Consider the following 21,242-nt stretch of genomic DNA (forward strand, 5'->3'; position numbering starts at 1 on the left):
TCTTTAGTAATAAAAATCGAGAAAAATCATTTGAGAACTAAGTTCCAAAGGGATAAAAAACTTTATGTATAAAAGCTAGATTTGGATGAAATTGATCAGAGTGGGTTCAAAATACTAAAAAATATAATGCCATTAGGTTCTCAGTTGAATATTTAAATCTCTAATCACTTTGGAAAGTTTTTATTGTTACATAACTTTTATATAAATTTCCTCACTTATAGATTTTTGTCTTGGAAAAAATGTCAAAATACTGCTCTGGAAGGGCATGAATTTTGAACATGGAAAAGATTTTTTTTTTTTTACTTGGTTGTCACTTAAATTTTAGCTTGTGCTGCTCTGGAGTGGCTATTAAAACTTTTCCCACCCTACTGGTGTGGCTCACTGGGCTGGGCATCACCCTACAAAGCAAAAGGTTACTGGTAGGCTGGTCCCCAGTTGGGGCACGTGCAAGAGGCAACCCAAACAGATGTTTCTCTCCCTCTCTTTCCCCGTCCTTTTTCCTCTCTCTAAAAAATATGTGTGTGTGTGTGTATAAAAGAAAAAAAACTTTTTCCCTAATATTTGCTGTTCATAATTGGCAGTGAGACATATAAAATTGTGGATGATTATTTTGATTTTTGAGGGTTTTTTTAGGAAATTTCTGACAGTGATGGAATACCATTGGGGGAAACTAAAAAGTAGACAAGAGATAACTTATTTCTTCTAAACAAAGACTTTACAGGAAAAAAGAACCTACATGTAACCCTCAAATATAATTCCTTGAACATGATAAAGACTCATGATTCACTCCCCCAATATAACTACTCTTTAATAAATTTTTAAACCAAATTCCAAACTAATAACTCTATTAGTTTTAAAAAATTATAGAAATTAAGAAATTTAGGAAAATGGTTAGAATGAATGAAATGATTTCTAGATACTACTTCCTTTTGCTCTTCTGGAAAATTTTATATAATAAGTTGGTATTTTAGAATATATTTATTTTTTCCATTGAGAATATATTCCATTTTTTCCATTGTACCCATTTGATTCTACAAGCGTGGCCTGATAGTATGCAAAGAAGTCCAGGGCCCTGTGGATTCTTGCAGGGGACATTTCCTGCAAGAATTCTCTGTTGCACACGGGAAAACCCTAGTTCAGAGTAGAAACCTTGCCAAATTGTCGTAAGCTGTTGAATTCTAGTTGAATACTATGTTGCTTTATATCACAACCTTTTTCACATTGGTTTCCGGCCTTAAAATACTTGAGGGTCTACCTGAAAGAAGAATTAAATATATTTTGTTAATCTTAGAAAATATTTTCTTTTAATAGCTAGAGCTGGGATCTTAAATAACTTTTTTTTTCTTTTTTGTTTTTTTTAATGGATAAGGAGAAAAAAAGTCAAATGATAGTTCTCTTTTCATGCAGGTAAAACTAAAAAGATATTTTATTTAAGATCAGTGTCCCTTCCAAACCTGCTTACTCTCAGTTTTGTTGGGATGAGCAGCCTTCACCAGAAACTCCTACTTCTATTTCAGTTAACTAGGATACTTAATAGACACTCATTCTTGGCTCATTAACAAAATATGTGAGAGAGAATATTGTGTGGTTTTTCAACCATAATGGTTATGCTGTTAGGATACATGAAAAGCCTTTCTGTATTTGGAGTTCCTGTAGTTTTCTGCCATTGTCTGTTAATATTAATGACTTTGGCTACCCATTACTTAAAAAAAAAAACACACAAAACTTGAAATTTAGCAAAACTTTGTCATACAACCAGTGCTTGCTCTTATATCTTAAACGTGGGCTTTTTGGGGTTTGATTGCAATGAAAATTATGTGTATTATTCTGGAAGGTCAGTTTAATTAAATAATTTGGAAAAACTCTGATTTATATCAGTCAGTTTTTCCTACATTGTTTCTAAATTGCTAAGTTCTTGAGAAATGAGAAGATAGCTATAGAATATAGACAGGGATATTTTTATAATTTTCATTTGTGAAAGAATTTTGCAAGAAAATGTTCTCTGTTGTAGGCTTACATAATAGTATTTTTGAGTCATTACCAATACTTGATATTTTAAGTGACTTCTAATCTAATAACAGCACTTCATTAGCGTATCTCTGAATTTTAAAAATGGTTGAAGAATAGATTGCAAAGTGGGCTTATACCTTAGCAGTGAATTTCTTTTTTAAAGAATCTTTTGGCTTCTAGATTAGGACTTGATTTCTATCTGTGGCATTACTCTAAAGTTATGGAAAAAATTTCTAAAATTTTTGCTTGGGTACTCAGTTTTTCAAAAGCTACCTAGCAAACAATTAAAATTTTGTTAATTGCAAAATAAATCTCAAGGCATTGCCATTGGACAGGAGACTTGGATAATGTCCTTTCTTGTTTTCAAGGGGCAAAATGCCTTTTAAAAATTGTTCCCCAGACTGCCATCTGAGAAAATTAATCATCAACAGGCTGAATGTTCGTTCTCTGAGTGATTATTTAGCTGTAGTGATTGTAGTATATATAATATGATAATAAGTACAGTCTGTACAGGTCTGTTGAATGAATTAAGTGGAATTATTAGGTAGGTAATTACTAAAATCTTATGCTGATATTTACTAGTTAGTTTTGTGGGTTTAACTAGTAAACAGAAGCATTTTATTATGTCACATTTTGAGGTCAACACGTTTATTTTTCCAAAACAAAAATAGAATTTTTTCTGATTATAAAAATGCATGTTTATAATTTAAAAAAAACCAATATAGGAAAGTCTAAAACAGAAAGTGAAAATATGATCCCATCCTCCAGCTAAAATTATTGTTAATTTTTTATTGTATTATCTTCCTAAACAAACATCTGTCTATCCATCCATCATATTAATTGTTTTTAACCTTTTTCTATTCAGTAATGTATTGTGGACATTTTCCCCATAATAATACGTAACCTCTGTATAATAATATAGTAATGTTTACCAAGTACATAGCACTTAAATTTATGTGTAATTTATGTAAATAAATAGTTTAGTTTTTATTGATGGTGGTTTAGGTTTTCTCCAGTTTTTAAAATTATGGATCAAACTTTGGCAAGTATCCTAATATATACATCTTTGTATAGTGGGTTCAGTGATTGCTTTAAGGTAAATTCCTAGAAGTAGAATTGTTGAAACACAGTATTCCATGAATATTGAAGCAGAAGTTCCTAGTGAAAACCTGTGGTTTGGAACTAGGCTGTAGTAACGCTATGGTAGATTTTGATTTATTCACTGCTTATTTTTCATTAGTTATGTTTGCTTTAGGCTGTTATTTCTCTTGGGACTCAACAACTAGTACCCAGTAGGTGGTTAGGTCAGTGAACAGCATACACACGCGCATGCTTCGAAAGGTACGGTTTTATGTTTGCAGTTTCATATGGCTAACTGACATTGGCCAGCACTTGCTGTAGTTACTGAAAGAAAAGTTTCAGGTGGAGAGGTATTCCAGATAGTGCTTTGAATTTCTGTGTAATTGCGTTTTTAACTGTAGTGGCAATATGTGTATTTGTTAAGTAAAGTATGCTTCACTAGGAGTGTCATTTGTTGTATTGGCAGAATTGTTTCTTGTATTAATTTACATTACAATATTTTTGGGTACTTAAACCTTATTATTTTACAGCTAATAACAGTAGACTTCTGTCACATTGCTTATTCATGAAGCAGAATTTTGGTTTTCGCCAGTTTGTATAAAAAGCACCAAGCAAAATAATGATAATGGAGAAAAATGGCAGTGTGATAATAGTGTAAAAAGCATGGGTTTTAGAGACAAATCCTGCCTCTCAACTTATCTGTAACTTGATAATAATGTGTCGTTTTAGATTTGTTTATTGTAACAAATGTACCATTCTGGTGCCAGGATGTTGGTAGTGGGGGAAACTGCTTACGTGGGGGCAGGAGGCATATGGGCAATCTCCACCTTCTGCTCAATTTTGATGTGAACCCAAAGCTGCTCTAAAGAATAGTCTATTTAAAAAAATTAACTGTGACTTTGAGCAGTGCATTTTATTTTCCGTAGCTGTACAATGGGATAGTAAAAAGAGATTTAAGAATACAAAGGAAATGGGACTTCTCTTCTTATTTTTAAGACAATTTATTTATTATAGAGTATTGAGCATATATAATAAATTCCCATGTACCTATCACCTAAACCCAACAATTACTAACCCATGTCCAATTATGCCCCTTCTACTTTCCCCACTACTATATCTTTTGAAGCATATTTTAGACATAACACTATTTCATTCATAAATGTCTACTAAGTATATCTATAAAAGGTATAGATTCTTTAAATAAGCAACAGTACCATTATCACATCAAAATAATAATAATGTTTTATATCAAGTATCAAGTCAATGTTCAAATATTTACTTGTCTCCGGTATTATGTTTGTTTTAACAGTTTGCCATTTCTTCATTCATTCATTCTTTCTTTCTTTCTTTTCATTTCATTTCATTTCATTTCATTTTTGAATCAGGATCCAAATAAGTTCCACACATTGCGATTGACTGATAGGTATTTTTTAAAAGATTTTATTTATTTTTAGAGCGAGGAGAAAGGAGGGAGAAAGAGAAGGAGAGAAACAATCGATGTGCAAAAGAAACATCTATCAGTTGGCTTTCACATGCTCCCAGCTTCCAGCCTGGGACCTGGCCCGCAACCCAGGCATGTGCTATGATTGGTAATCCAACCAGCGACCTTTCGGTTTGCGAGGTCACGTTCCACCCACTCAGCCACACCAGTCAGGGCTGATAAGTCTTTTAAGTATCTTAACCTGTAAGTTCTCTCTTCTTTTCTTACCCTCCAGCATATTATTATTTTTCCTTTTAGTTTTTCTCAGTCTGGATTTTGCTGGTTCCATCTTTATGGTGTAATTTAACATGTTCCTCTGAGTCTTCTGTAAACTGCTGGGATTTAAAAGCTTGGTCAGATTTAGGACATTCTTTTTGAACTTACCCCAGTCAGATTTTTGTCTCCACTACTCCACTGAAATTGTACAACTCAATAGTTAATTTCCAAATCTTCATTTTATTTACTTTTCAGTTGCATTTGATTAAGTTTCTTCTTTCAACCCTCTTTCCACTTGGCTTCATGGGTATCACTCACTCCAGGTCCTCCAACAACCTTATTGGCTATCACTGTTTCTCTTCTTTTGCTGTTTTCCCTTCATCTCCCCAGTCTCTAGAGTGAGAGAGTCCCAGGGTGAGTATTCTTCTGTAAGCCTACCGCAGTCTGGGTGATCTCTATTCCTGTAGTTTCAAATACCACTAATAAGTTGAAGATACTCATATTTACATTTCCAGCCTGGGTCTCTCCCTTGAACTTGATAGCCATCTAACTGCCTACTAGACACCTACTTGTATAGAGACCACAAACTTACAAAGTCCTAAAAATCCCCTTGAATTTCTCTCTAAACTTTCTTCTATCACTGAGTCTTTCCTATCTCAGTGAATGCCACTTCATTCTTTCAGTTGCTCAGACCAAAATACCTTGAGTGCTTTTTCTTTCTCTCATACCCCGCACCTAATTTATTAGCAGTTCCCATCAGGTTTATGTTCTCATGTTTTCCACATCAACATTCCCCTAGTTGCTACCACCCCTGCCCTAGTCAACATTGTCCTTTGCCTGGACAGTCAATTGGCCTACTAACTAGTCTCTCTGCTTGAACCCCACATAAAATTTTTCATACCAAGGTGCATTTTTTAAAAATTTTAAGTCAGAACCTTTTGGTGGTTTCTCATGTCTCAGCACAAAGACCTCATCATGGCTTACAAATATGCTCTGATCTCCCATTATCTCTCTGATGTCATATCCTACTATTCTCTCTCTCACTCACTCTGCTCTCTTTGCTATTCATCAAACACTAAGCAAGCTTATGCTTTTTCCTTTACACCTGTTTTTTCCTCTGCCTGGAATGCTCTTCCAGATATCTACATGACTTGTTTTCTCACTTCCTTCTGTTTTGTCTACTTGTTACCCTTTCAAAGAGGCCTTCTTTGACAAATCCATCTAAATGGCTACCTAGTCTATTTTTCTCCACCCCCTACCCCCACAAACGTATTCTATCCCCTTAACCTATTTTATTTTTCTCCATTGCACTTACTAGTTATCTGATTGGCAAAAAAGAAATACAATATAATTTGCCTCCCACCCCTCCCATAAAACTTTCCTCAGGACCAGGTCTTCATTATTATTATTAAAGTTTTTTCTCATCTGATGCCAGACCAGGAACAGAGAGGTCACTGGTTTGATTCCCAGTCAGGGCACATTCCTGGGTTGCAATCTAGGTCCCTAGTTGGGGGCGAGCAAGCTTACTTGAGCCTGAAAAATGTTTGACATTTAGAGACAGTCTAAATATTTGTTTGTTTGTTTTTAATTTAATTTACTTTTAGAGAGGGAAAGGGAGGGAGGAGAGCAACATCAGTGTGTGGTTGCTTCTTGAGTGCCCCCAACTGGGGACCTGGCCCGCAACCCAGGCATGTGCCCTGACTGGGAATTAAACCAGCGACTCTTTGTTTTACAGGCCGGCACTTAATCCACTGAGCTATACTAGCCAAGGCTAAATATTTGTTAAAATAATGAGTCAGTGAATAATTAATGATAGACTTTCACAATGTTAGTTTATAGTATAATACTGTGTACTGAAATAAAAAATGCTGGCTCTCAAGTCAGACTATTTGCAAGTCATGGCTTTGCTACTTTCTAACTGTGAGCATCTTTTTTAATCTCCCTGTGCTTCAGTATAATATAGTGCCTGCCTCAAAAGTTATATTGTAAGGGATCACCTAAAGTATATCAAATATGTAATACTCAATACAAGTTAGCTACTGTTGCTAATATTACATTCCTTAAATATTAAGGTGGGGTTCCCCCCAATACATTATGAATTATTTAAGCAAAGTAACTTTGAATTATTAGTCTATGTATCTGTAAAAAACTTGAACATAATAATTTTAAAATAGAGTAGGAAAATGAATTTTTATGTTTTTGATTTTTTTAAAGTTATCTATGGGGGCAGTGAATTTCATAAGAGAATGGGGAATATGAAACAATAAAATGCTACTTTTAAGCCAGTCTTGTTAGTAATTCACATGTAAATAAAACAAAATTATTTTTTAACACATAAAAGGTTTTTTAAAATTCTAATGCTAGAGAACATAATGGAGAGAAGTCTGGTGATAGTAATATGTTCACATGCCAGTTTCGCAGGAAATATCAAGAGTCAGAAACTTGTTTGTGTTCCTACCTTTGACCTGGTAGGTCTACTTCTTAAATTTATCAGAAGAAAAAAATTCTGTATGCCACTTTTCCTCCACCTCTCTCAAATAGGCACTTGATGCAGGAAAAATGCACTAAGTATATTGTGTGACATATTGTAGATGCTTATTAATATTTGTTGAAGAGCGACTATACTTTTATAACTTATATAGCAACTACCTCCATAATGTATAAGTAATTTTATCTATTTTTTAAAATAACTGATGTACCTCAAAATAATAAAGGCCATGTATGAAAATCCTACAGTTGTGCTCACCTAAGATCAGGAACAAGACAAGGATTCCCACTTTTGCCACTTTTATTTAAACTGGTACTGTAAGTTCTAGCCAGAACAATTAGGAAAGAAAAAGAAATAAAAGGCACCCATATTGGAAGGGAAGAATTAAAATATTCAGTACAATTCATATCAAAATTTCATTGGCATTTTCCACAGAAATAAAAAAAGTAATAAAAGAAAAAACTACCCAAAAATTTATATGGAACTACCAAAAGACTTCAAATAGTCAAAGCAATCTTGAGAAAGAAAAGCTAAGCTGGACACATCAAACTCCCTGATTTCAAACTATATTACAAAGTTATATCAAAACAGTATGGTGTTGGCATAAAAATAGACAAACAGATTAATAAGTGGTGTTAGGAAAATGGATATTCACATGCAAAAGAATAAAACTGGACCCCTACCTTACACCGTACACAAAAATTAACTCAGAATAGATTGAAGTCTTGAATGTAAGACCTATAACCATAAAACTCCTCGATGAAAACATAGGGTGTAAATTCCTTGACATTGGTTTTGGTGGTGATTTATTTATTTATTTATTTATTTATTTATTTATTTATTTATTTAAAAAAGATTTTATTTATTTATTTTTAGACAGAGGGGAAGAGAGGGAGAGAAACATCAGTGTGTGGTTACCTCTGGCACACCCGCCACCAGAGACCTGGCCCACAACCCAGTCATGTGCCCTGACTGGGAATTGAATCATTGACCCTTTGGTTCCCAGGCTGGCGCTCAATCTACTGAGCCACACCAGCCAGGGCTGGTGGTGACTTAGTTTTGACACCAAAAGCAAAAATTAACAAGTGAAACTACATCAAACTAATAAGCATCTGCTCAGCAAAGGAAAAACCATCAGCAAAATGTAAAGGCAACCTATGAGATGGAAGAAAATATTTGCAAATCATATATTCCATAAGGGGTTAATATCCAAAATACATAAAGACTTCATACAACTCAATAGCAGAAAAAGAAAAAAAAACCTGATTTAAAAATGGGCAAAGGTCCTGCATAGACATATTTTTAAAGAAGACATGCGTTTGTCCAAGGTGCTCAACATCATAAATCATCAGGGAAATGCGAATCAAAACCAAATGAGGTGTCACCTCACACCTGTTAGCATGGCTATTATCAAAAAGACAGGAAATAACAAGTGTTGGTGAGGATATGGAGTAGAACTACTATATGATCCAGCAATTCCACTTCTGGGTATATATCCAAAGGAAATGAAACCATTATCTTGGAGAGATATCTGTACTCCCCTGTTCATTGTAGCATTTACAGTAGCCAGGATATGGAAACACTCTTCATGTGTCCATCATGGATGAATGAGTCCAGAAAATGTGATGTAGGTATACATAAAGCTATTATTCAGCCTTAAAAAGAAGGAAATCCATTGTTTGTGACAACATGGATGAACCCGGAGGGCATTACGCTAAGTGAATAAGGCAAAGACTAATACTACATGATATCGTCACACATAGAAACAGAGTAAAAAAATGGTTGCCAGGGGGTAGGAGACATAAGGGATTGTTAAAAGGGCACAAAGTTTAAATTATAAATGAATATGGTCAGAGTATATAATATATAATATGGTGACTGCTTGATAACACTATGTGCTGTAATTGAAAATTGCTGAGAGTAAAACTTGTGAGGTGATGGATGTGTTAACTAACTTGACAGGGAGAATACTTTCAGAGTGTACATTTATATCAAATTATCGCCTTGTTAAAATGATATTTAAGGCAACTGACTCTTAGAGGTTGTGGCTTTGCCATGGTGATTTGATCTGGAATTTGAACTTAGGTCTGAGACCACACTTCAGTTGAAATGATTACTATAAGTACTCTTTCTATCAGTTAAGACTTAGCTACAAATGACAGAAATCCAGCTGAAACTAATTTAAGCAAAAAGGGAGATATAATGGTTCATGGACTCCAAGGAAGGTTGAATAGCAATGGGAAGAACAGGTTTTCAGTTGAGCTTGCCTCTGAGCGGTTGGAACTAGGAACTCATGGTTTCAAACTACTCCATCTCTTATTTTGACTTCTCTCTACACGTGTCTTCCATTTTTCTCTTGAGTGTTGATTGGCTTTTTCTACATATTGGGACACCTGACCTCCAAGAGCTACTACATCTTTCAGCTTTAACCACTAGGGAGGAAATGCCTGATAGTTGTTTAAGTCCCAAGTTAAACAAAAACAGTCCCAGGGTAAGGACTCGTTACTTGGTCTTGGATCTGGTCTCCATTCCTGGACCAATCAACTGTGAATCAAGTTCATGTAGCACATAGCAATTGCTGGTATTCATGTACTTGAGAGAGAGTGCAGTTTTCAAGAGAATAGCCAATAGGTGGAGGAAAAGGTTGAAGGTATATTTGGTATACAGTCCTGTGAGTATCTACTATAACTTCTTATGTTTCACTATTTATGAGAGTGAAAAACTGGAAGCAAGCTAAATATCCTTCAATGGAGCTTGATCAATTATAGTTCATTGACTTAATGGATTACATAATCATTAAAATTACTATTATTTTGAAGATCTCAGAAATATAGATATGCTTATGATGCTAAATGGGAACAATATAATGTTGTATACACAATGTGTTTGCTACTGTGAGTATTGAAAATGTAGTAGAAGTGATTCAGCTTACTCAAACAGAAATTTACGAAATAGGATGAGACAGGGTCACGGGGGTCCACAGTCTGGTCCCTAGCTTGCAGATCTTCGTGCTTGTTTTTCTCAGGGCATCCAGAGGTGATTATTATCATGAGGGACTGATTGATGCTAACTGAATTCACAAAAGACTAATATATAAATTATAATGCTAATTTAATAATTTACAAAGAAAAATATTTCAGGAGCATCAAGATGATTCATATTGACTAGTCAGCAGCTAATCTTCCTCAGGTATTCTGTCTGGGTATCCAGACAATAATCAAACCATTGCTCTGTGATCATGGAATCAGAACAAGGGACTTTATATATGATGCACTCTTAAGCATTAGGGATAGAAATATGAATCACAGTTTCTGTCCTCAGATCACACTCATAGTTTGTATGGAAATATAGGCAGTTAAATAAGTATAGAATTTTCTCTGTGTATAGTAGGCAGACTTTTATTAGGCTCTCTCCCACTCAAGAAAGCTAAAAAATATGTGGATAAAATACAACAAAATGTCTTCTTAAAAGCTTGAAAGAACTGATTAAGAGCAGGTAGTAATCTGTTCCTGAAAATCAGACATTCTGCATCACAATGACTAATTAGGAGGCTGTTTCCTATTATTTTAAATGGGAAAGACAATAATGTATTAGGTATCATCCTAACCTTAACTAATTTTTAAAAATGTAACTAAAATACAGTGAAATATCACAGATTATCATGTTAAGATTAAAATGCTTAAAACATCCTTTCTGATCACCAAATAGTTAATGTGGTTGGTTGGTTACATATGGTGGCTTTGAGAGTAGTACATGACTAGAACCTGACCTTTTTTTCTTACTTTATTGTATTCCTTCTTAAATTGAGATAAAATTGACATATAACATTATATTAGTTTCAGATGTACAGCATAATAATTTGATACTTGTAAATATTGCAAAATGGTCACCACAGTAAGTCTAGTTAATATCCATCACCATATATAGACTTTTTTTTCTTGTAATGAGAACTTAAGATCTCTCTTAGCAACTTTCAATTATGAAATATAGTATTATTAACTATAGTCACCATGCTATGCAGAACATTCCCATGACCTCATTATTTTAGCATTGGAAGTTTGTACTTTGTGACTCGCATCACCCATTTCATATTCCCCTCCCCCCTCCTCTGACAACCACCCTCTGTTCTCTGTATGTCTGAGCTTAGGGGATTTTTTGTTTTGTTTGTTTTGTTTTAAATTACACATATAGGTGAGATGGCGAGATCATGTGGTATTTGACCTTTTCTGTCTGACATAATTTCACTTAGAGTAATGACCTCAAGTTTCATCCACATTGTTGCAAAAGGCAAGATTTCCTTTTTTGTGGCTGATTTCCTTTTATAATATTCTAATGTGTATACATAGCACATTTGCTTTGTCCTTTCATCCACTGATAGACAATTAGGTTGTTTCCGTATTTTGGCTATTGTAAATAATGCTGCGGTGAACTTGGAGTGCTTGTATCTTTTCAACTTAGTGTTTTCATTTTTTTTTTATAAATCCTCTCTGGAGGATATGTTCATTGATTTTTTTATTTTATTATTATTATTTTTTTAGAGAGACGAAAGCCAGGGGGGGGGGGGGAGAGAGAATATCATCAATGTGAGAGAGAAACATCAATCAGTTGCCTTCCTTACATGCCCCAACCAGGACTCAGCCTGAAACCTAGGTATGCGCCCTGACCAGGGATCAGACCCCACTTCCTTTTGGTGTGCTGAATGACCCTCCAACCAGCTGAGCCACCTGGCCAAGGCAGTGTTTTCCTTTTCTTCAAATAAATGCCCAGAAGGGGAATTGCTGGTCATATGGTAATTCAGTTTTTAATGTTTGAGAACCTCCATGCTGTTTTCCATAGTTGCTGTACCAATTTACATTCTCACCAAGAGTGTACAAGTGTTCCTTTCCTTCATATTCTTGCCAACACTTGTTTTTCTTTATTTCTTTTTTATAATAGCCATTCTAGCAGATGTGAGGTGATATCTCATTGTAGTTTTGATTTGCATCTCCCTGATCATTAGTGATGTTAAGCACCTTTTCATGTATTGGATTGGCCAAAAAGTCTGTTTAGTTTTTTCTGTAAAATAAAAGACACATTTTTCATTTTTACCATTAACTTTATTGATTTGGATAATTCGAATATGTCGGCTATCTCCTGCTATTGGCTTCTAGTAGAGGTCAGGGATGTTGCTAGATATATTCCAAAGCATAAGACAGCCCCACAGCAGATAAAATGTCAATAGTACCAAGACACTTCACAGACCACTTTTGACACATTCGATCAGTCACAGCACCTTCTCTGTATACTGCACAAATCTTTTTTTGCATTTCAGTTGTGTTTTTACCTTTCCTGAAATAGTAAAGCATAATATGCCAAAAATGTTGCATATTATCTTCCATCTTCAGTATTAAAATGGCTGCACAAAAATTCACCAATTTTGATTTTTTTTTTTAAATGCACGCTGATATGACAGCTGTCCCAACACAATCTAATAGAATTGTTTTGAATGAAGTTAAAGACAACTAAGCACAACTAGAGCCATCATACAGAAAATAGATGAACGTTTTGGCCAACTCAATACCTCTTGGCCATCTGCATGTTTTATTTGGAAAATGTCTGTTCAGATCCTTTGCCCATTTTTTTTTAATATATTTATTGATTATGCTATTACAGTTGTCCCATTTCCCCCCCCCACTCCACTCCATCCTGCCCACCCCCCTCCCTCCCACATTCCCCCCCTATAGTTCATGTCCATAGGTCATACTTATAAGTTCTTTGGCTTCTACATTTCCTACACTATTTTTACCCTCCCCCTGTCTATTTTCCACCTATCATCTATGCTACTTATTCTCTGTACCTTCCCCCCCTCCCCCTCCCACTCCCTTAATGACAACCCTCATGTTCTAGTTGTTTGCCTAGTTTGCTCTCATTTTTGTTTTATGTGTGGCCGTTAATAACTGTGAGTTTGCTGTCATTTTTACTGTTCCTATTTTTGATCTTCTTTTTCTTAGGTAACTCCCTTTAACATTTCATATAATAAGGGCTTGGTGATGATGAACTTCTTTAACTTGACCTTATCTGAGAAGCACTTTATCTTACCTTCCATTCTAAGTGATAGCTTTGCTGGATACAGTAATCTTGGATGTAGGTCCTTGCGTTTAATCTTGGGTAATGTAATTATGATGTGCCTTGGCGTGTTCCTCCTTGGGTCCAGCTTCTTTGGGACTCTCTGAGTTTCCTGGACTTCCCGGAAGTCTTATTTCCTTTGCCAGATTAGGGAAGTTCTCCTTCATTATTTGTTCAAATAAGTTTTCAATTTTTTGTTCTTCCTCTTCTCCTTCTGGCACCCCTATAATTCGGATGTTGGAACGTTTCAAGGCGTCCTGGAGGTTCATAAGCCTCTCCTCATTTTTCCAAGTTCTTGTTTCTTCATTCTTTTCTGGTTGGATGTTTGTTTCTTCCTTCTGGTCCACACCATTGATTTGAGTCCCAGTTTCCTTCGCATCACTATAGGATCCCTGTACATTTTCCTTTGTTTCTCTTAGCATAGGCTTCATTTTTTCATCTGTTTTTCGAATAGATTCAACCAAGTCTGTGAGCATATTGATAACCAGTGCTTTGAACTGTGCATCCGATAGGTTGGCTATCTCTTCGTCGCTTAGTTGTATTTTTTCTGGAGCTTTGAAGTGTTTTGTCATTTGGGCCTTTTTTTTTGTTGTTTGTTTGTCTTGGCGCGTCTGTTACTTTGCCCATTTTTTAAATAACTGACTTTTTTCTGTTGAATTGTATGAGTTCTTTATATATTTTGAATATTAATCCTTATTAGATAAATGTTTTGCAAGTATTTTCTCTCAGTCTGTGGCTTGTAAGTTCATTGTCTTTCAAAGAACAGAAGTTTTTTGGGGGGGGGTTAAAGATTTTATTTATTTATTTTTAGAGAGAGGGGAAGGAAGGGAGAAAAAGAGGGAGAGAAACATCAATTTGAGAGAGCAACATGGATCAGTTGTGTCTCCCACACACCCAGATCAGGAACTACTCCCGCAACCCAGGAATGTGCCCTGACCAGGAATCAAATAGGAGACCTTTCACCATGCAGAGCTACACACAACCAACTGAGCCATACCAGACAGGGGGAGAAGTTTTTAATTTTAATGAAAACTTACAATTTTTATTTCATGGACTGTGCTTTTAGTGTCCTATCTAAGAAGTCATCACCAAACCCATGGTCACCTAGGTTTTTGCCCATGTTACATTGTAGGAGTTTCAGTCTTACATTTTACATATAGGTCTATCAGCCAGTTTGAGTTCATTTTTTAAAAAAAGTATAAGGTCTGTATGTAGATTCTTTTTCTTTTTCTGCATGTGGATATCCACTTGTTTGGTACCATTTGTTGAAAAGATTATCCTTTTCCATTTAATTGCTTTTGCTCCTTTGTCAAAGATCAGTTGGCTCGGTGGGTCAATTTTTATGCTGTGTGTTTTGTACCATTGATTTATTTGTCTATTCTTTGACCAGTAGCACACTGACTTGATTATTGGAGCCTTATAGTAAGTCTTGAATTATAGACAAGCAATGAACAATTAGAATTTGAAATGAAAAGCACACAACCATTTGCATTAGCACATACACACAAAGAAATACTTAGGTATAAATCTTAACAAAATATGTACAAGATCTATACGAGGAAAACTACAAAACTCTGATCAAAAAAATCTAAATAGAGATATTCCATGTACGTGGATGGCAAGTTCTTTCCAACTTGATTTATGTATTTAGCACAATCCCAATCAAAATCCCAGCAAGTTATTTTATGGATATCAGTAAAATGATTTAAAGTTTATAAGGAAAGGCAAAATACCCAGAATAGCAACACAGTATTAAAGGAGATTAAATGGAAGTATGGACAGTGTGTAACTTCAAGACACTACAAAACTGTAGTAATTGTGCTATTGGCAAAGAGGTAGACAAAATATATCGATGGAACAAAATAGAGACCCCCAGAGGGTGGATTCCAATCCCAGTCCTGCTACTTACTAGCTATGGAAATTTTAGTCAAACCATTTCAGTTTTCTTCATCTATAAAATGATTAAAGGGTTTGTATGAAGACAAAGAGAGATAATTTATATAAAGCATTTAGCAACATTGCCTGAAACATAATAAGAACTTGATAGATTTTAGCTATTGTACATTTTCTAATTTGATCCTAACAAGATTTATGAGAGTAGCAGATCAAGTTTCAGGGCTATTAATATTTGACAGAGGTCAAGTGGTTAAATAAATGGCAGAGCCAGAATTATGACCTAATCTAGAATTACTCAATATTACCCACCTCACTCTAGGATAACAGGAAGGAGTACGCTTTCAGAAGAAATTTTACAGATATGAGAAAATAAAGTTAAAAATAAATTACACAAGCAGCACTTTAATGTACTTTTATCCACAGTGAAAAGAATTCTTGTTAACTCAACTTTTAATTCCTGATATAAACTCATCTTGGTAATGACGTGTTGTTCTTTTGATGCGTTGATAAATTTTATTTGTTAACATTTTATTAGGATTTTTGTATGTATGTCCTATGATTTTTCTTTTTCGTAATGTTCTTGTCAGGTTTTTGTATTGGGTTTTTCTGGCATCATGAATTGAATTGTGGTATGTTTACTTTTTTCCTGTTCTCTGGAAGAGTTTGTATAAGATTGCTATTATTTTTTCACTTGAATACTTGATATAATTCTTTAGTGAAGCCTTCTGGGTCTAGAATCTTTTAGTGTGTATGAAAATGTTTTTAATTATGGATTTAATTATTTTCAAATAAATAATTTGAATAAATAATTTTCACATATTTTAAATGTAAGTCCACTCAGATAGTAGTTACTAATTTATAACTGGGTTTTTGTTTGAACTTTGTTTAACAATGCTACAACATTTTGAGCTTTAAAAACTTAATGTTGACTTCCACTCAAGATGTCAGCGTAACCAGACATGGCTCGCTACTTCACAACTACATCAAAATTACAACTAAAATATAGAACAACCATCACTCAGAACTGTCAGAAATTGAGTTGAATGGAAGTCTGACAACTACAGAATTAAAGAAACCACAACCATCCAGACTGGTAGGAGGGGCGGGAGCACAGACACAGAACAGGCTAGTCCCTCACCCACATACGGCGGATAAAAATCTGTGAGGGATATCTCAGGAGCAAGGAGTCCCAGCCCCGCACCAGGCCCTCCAGCTCAAAGTTCCAGTGCCAGGAAGATAAATCCCCACAACTATGGCTGCAAAAACCAGTGGGGATTAAATCAGTGGAAGAAACTTCTGGAGCCCCAGCAGTTCTTTTTAAAGAATCCACACACATACCTACTCAGACTCACTCCCTCTAAGCTCCATCACTGGGGTAGCAGCTTGAAAGGCACCAGTGACATACGGGGAGAAACAAGTGTCTGGCATCAAGGCGAGCAGAGGCCATTGTCCCCTTTCTAGACTCTTCCCTCACAGAGCCAGCAGGCTGGTGCTGTATCTGAGACTGCATCAACCTGGCTAACACTGTTTGACCCAGCTAGGAGATCCCCAGAGACTCCCCGCCTCCCAACTTACAGGCCCACCTAACCCGCTTTTCCATATGAATGGCTCGTCTTGGCTTTTGCTTCACAACTTCCTAAATCCTCTCAAACAAGCAACAGCTGGCCTCAGTGAGCCCCAGGCCTAGCACTAGCAGTATCCAGCCTAGAGTCACAGCTTGGCTTCCTCTGGGAATTTCCAAGCCCACAATGAGTAGCAGCAACCTCAGATTGCTTTATAACTCAGGCAGGATGGCCCTGGGCAAAACACAGGTGGTAGCTGACCTTGGCCTGCACCACCCGGAATCCCCCAGGCCAGAGCACCCAGTGGACAGGTACACACCATGTCTGGAGCACCACCATCCTGCTTTTGTACAGCTAATCCTCCACAGAGGGCTGAGGTTGGTGGCAAGTGGTCACAGCCAATCCTTGCAAGCAACTGGCCTGGGTAAATCCCTCCCATTGATCTGCCAACAGCAACCAAGGCTCAACTACAAGAGGAAGATGTACTCAACCCACACGAAGAGCACACCTCAAGTACCCAGCTGGGGTCATAAGGGAGGCATTGTTACTGGACCCTATAGGACACCTACCACATTAGGCCACACTACCAAGACACAGAGTCAAAGCAGCTCCACCTAATACATAGAAGCAAACACAAGAAGGCTGCCAAAATGAGGAGATACAGAAACATGGCCCAAATGAAAAAAACAGATCAAAACTCCAGGAAAAGCTAAATGAAATGTAGATAGGCAATCTATCAGGTGCAGAGTTCAAAACACTGATTGTAAGGATGCTCAAGGAACTCAGTAAGGACCTCAGAAGTATTAAAAAAAAAATCCAGTCAGAAACAAAGGATACACTAGTTGAAATAAAGAATTTTCAGGGAAACAACAGTAGAGTGGATCAGCTGAGAAATCAATGATTTGGGACATAAGGAAGCAAAAAACAACCAATCAGAACAACAAGAAGGAAAAGAATCCAAAACAATGAGGATTGTGTAAGCAGCTTCTGGGACAACTTCACGAAGTCCAACATTCACATCACAGGGGTGCCAGAAGGAGAAGAGAAAGAACAGGAAATTGGAAGTCTATCTGAAAAAATAAGAAAATAAAACTTTCCTAGTTTGATGAAGGGAATAGACATGCAAATCCAGGAAGAATAGAGAGTCCCAAACAAATGGATGCAAAGAGGCCCACTCCAAGACACATCATAATTAAAATGCCCAAGGTTAAAGATAAAGAGAGAATCTTAAAAGCAGCAAGAGAAGAGAAGGTAGTTACTTACAGGGGAGTTCCCATAGACTGTTAGCTGATTTCTCAAAAGAAACTGCAGGCTAGTCGAGATTGGAAAGAAATATTCAAAGGCATGAAAAACAGGGACCTACAGCCAAGATTGCTCTACCCAGCAAAGCTATCATTTAGAATCGAAGGGCAGATAAAGAGCTTCCCAGACAAGAAAATATTAAAGGAGTTCATGATCACCAAACCAATATTATATGAAATGTTAAAGGGACTTATTTTAGAAAAAGAAGATCAAAGCTATGAACAATAAAATGGCAAAAAATACATATCTTTGAACAATTGAATCTAAAAATCAAACTAAGCAAACAAAACAGAGACAGAAACATGGCTACAGAGAATGTTTTGATGGTTGCCAGATGTGAGGGTTGTGGGGGGAGGGGATTAAGAAGTACAAATAGGTAGTTACAGAATAGGCATGGGGATGTAAAGTACAATGTAGGAAATGGAGTAGCTATAAAACTTATATGCTGTGTGGGAGCTCTGACCAACAGAGCCACCCCCCACGGCCGGCATGGATTAAAGTAAGTCTACCAAGACATGATCTGCTTGGGGAGGAAAGGTAGCCAATCTCTCAAAGGAGAAGGGCCTTGAGCCTGTTCCTCAATGGGCTTTTATTGGGTTTAATTTGTATAGGAATACAGGGTGTATACATAAAGCTCAGTCATTGTCAGGCAGTAATGATCAAACAATATATAAAATTCAAAGAAGTCTGAGGGCTTATTCTGAGTCAGGGTCAGATAGCCAAAGGGCCATAAAACTTTGGGAAACAAACTCATTTTATGCTTGGACCCTTATCATTTAAATTGAGGACATTCTTAGCAAAGCAGGTTTCACAGGATTTTATGCATTCTTTGTTAGGCCTGATTTCCTTGGAGAACCCACCCTTTCCAGCACAGCACAGCACCGCACCCACCTCCGGCCTTGTTTCAGGCTTAAGTCAGGTAGAAGATGCAAGCAGCCAAGAGATTAGAGGACTTCTTACAGATAGAATGAGGACTCAGGCTATGTCAAAGCCAAGGGATGAGGATCCATCACCCCTGTGTTCTATAGTACCCCAAGTCCTTCCCTGATGGCCCCATCGTGACCATGCCTGTCTTAGGTCGTCTCTCCCTTGAGGAATCTTACCCGTCATTGGCTAACCAGTCATCTGCCCAGGACCAAGCAGGGTGAAGTGGGCAGAGGCTGCACCCCTGCTGAGAGGATAAGCTTTGTCTCCTTAGTGGCTTATGGTCCCAAACTCTTTTTACTCAGCCTTAGCCATGGGGCGTTACAACTTCCGAAACCAGGTGCTACGGTTCCCAACAATACCCATCACCTGTGGACATGAACAATGGTGGTGGATTGCCTGAGGGATCAGGGGGTGCTGGGTGGAGAGGGACAAAGGGAGAAAAATCAGGATAACTGTAATAGCATAATCAATAAAATAATAAAAAAATAAAAACAATGTTAGCTATCACTTAGGTTTCTTTTAAACTGTGATAAAATATAGTGTTAAGCTTACCATGTTAGAAATTTTTAAGTATACTGTTCAGAATGTATATAAGTACATTCACATTGTTGGCAGCCAATCTCTAGAAATGTTTTCATCTTGAAAAACTGTACCCATTAAGCAACAATTTCCCATTTTCTCCTTCCCCCAACTCCTGGCAACTGCCCTTCTACTTTGTGATACTAATAATAGGAATCATACGTACAGTGTCTTTTTGTGACTGATTTATTTAACTTAGCATAACTTCTACAAGGTTCATCTATGTTGTAGCATGTGTCAGAACTTCCTTTTTAAGACTAATATTCCAGTGTATGTATATATCACCTTTTGTTTATCCGTTTATCTATCAGTGTACATTGAGGGTTGCTTCCACCTTTTGACTATTGTGAGTAAGTCTTTGAGCAATAGGTGTACAATTATCTCTTCAACACCCTGCCGTCAATGTTTTTGGTAAATACCTAGAAGTAGGATTGCTGCATCATATGGTTATTCTATTTTTAAAGTTTTGAGGAACCGCCATACTGTTTTCCAAAGTGACTGTACCGATTTACATTTCTGTCAGCAGAGGACTTTTCATATTTCAAATTTTTTCTGTTGTTAGTAAGCTATATTTGTTTCATCAAGCCTTGAAATTTATTGACACAGTGTTTATAATGCATTCAGTGTCTGGGATTTGTAGATTATATTTTCAAATAATTGATCTGGTGCTTTGCTGACCCTTCTTATTGTATATTGTTTTTATTTTGTTCATTTGCTCTAATGCTTCTAGTCTCTTGAGTTTGCGGTGCTGTCTCACTCTTTGGGTCTGATTTGTGTTTGCACATGCTCTCCTGAGTTTGTGTGGTGGTTCTCCCTTCTTTCTACCCTTCCAGAACAATTTTCCAGAAGAACTCATGGTTTTGTTTGTTTGTGTGTTTTAATAAGGAGAGTAAATTGGGAGGAAAGAAGTAGAGGTGTTAGAAATTGTCATCTTTGAGCACTAGGCTTCAACCCCATTATCAGCTATGCTTAAAATTCTAACACACTCTGAATGATAAGATTATCAAATGCAGTTTGTAACATTGTTACTTTTTTCCCCTCCCTCGCAGGACCCGTTGGGGCCCAGCCCCTACTCATGGTGCCCAGAAGACCTGGCTATGGCACCATGGGCAAACCCATTAAATTGCTGGCTAACTGTTTTCAAGTTGAAATCCCAAAGATTGATGTCTACCTCTATGAGGTAGATATTAAACCAGATAAGTGTCCTAGGAGAGTAAACAGGTAAGAATCATGAAGTCTTGGAGATTTTTTTTACTCTTGGTATTTGTCTTTACCATAGTAATTGTTTATCTTGTATATCTGAATAAATGTGATAATGTCTAACAGTTTGACCAAGGGCACATGGTAATTTGTTTTGAAATTGATTGTTCTTTAGGTGTGTGATGTTAGGTAAAATCTCCATACAGCCTTGAAATTTTTCCATTATAACATGAACTCATATGTTCTCTCTGTGATGATAGAAAAAGTCCAAGTCATTTTTAGGTGCTTTTGAAGTCACTGAGCATCTTTTCCTTTGCTGTTAGGTAATATATCTCTTAACTCCCCACCCCACCTTATTTACCCCTTTTCTAATGTTCCCTTTAAGATGATGGTGGTG

General features: G+C 36.4%; 1 protein-coding gene across 1 annotated transcript in view; it reads left to right on the forward strand.

The window, feature by feature from the left end:
- LOC112299352 (protein argonaute-3) overlaps nt 1-21,242 on the forward strand; it is a 118,424-nt gene that overhangs the window by 3,147 nt on the left and 94,035 nt on the right. The window contains exon 2 of the mRNA XM_024554572.4: nt 20,695-20,866. Within this exon, the coding sequence (XP_024410340.2) occupies nt 20,695-20,866 (172 nt within the window). The remainder of the gene's footprint in view (nt 1-20,694; nt 20,867-21,242) is intronic.

This window comes from Desmodus rotundus, chromosome 3, assembly GCF_022682495.2.
Source record: "Desmodus rotundus isolate HL8 chromosome 3, HLdesRot8A.1, whole genome shotgun sequence".
Lineage (NCBI taxonomy): Eukaryota > Metazoa > Chordata > Mammalia > Chiroptera > Phyllostomidae > Desmodus > Desmodus rotundus.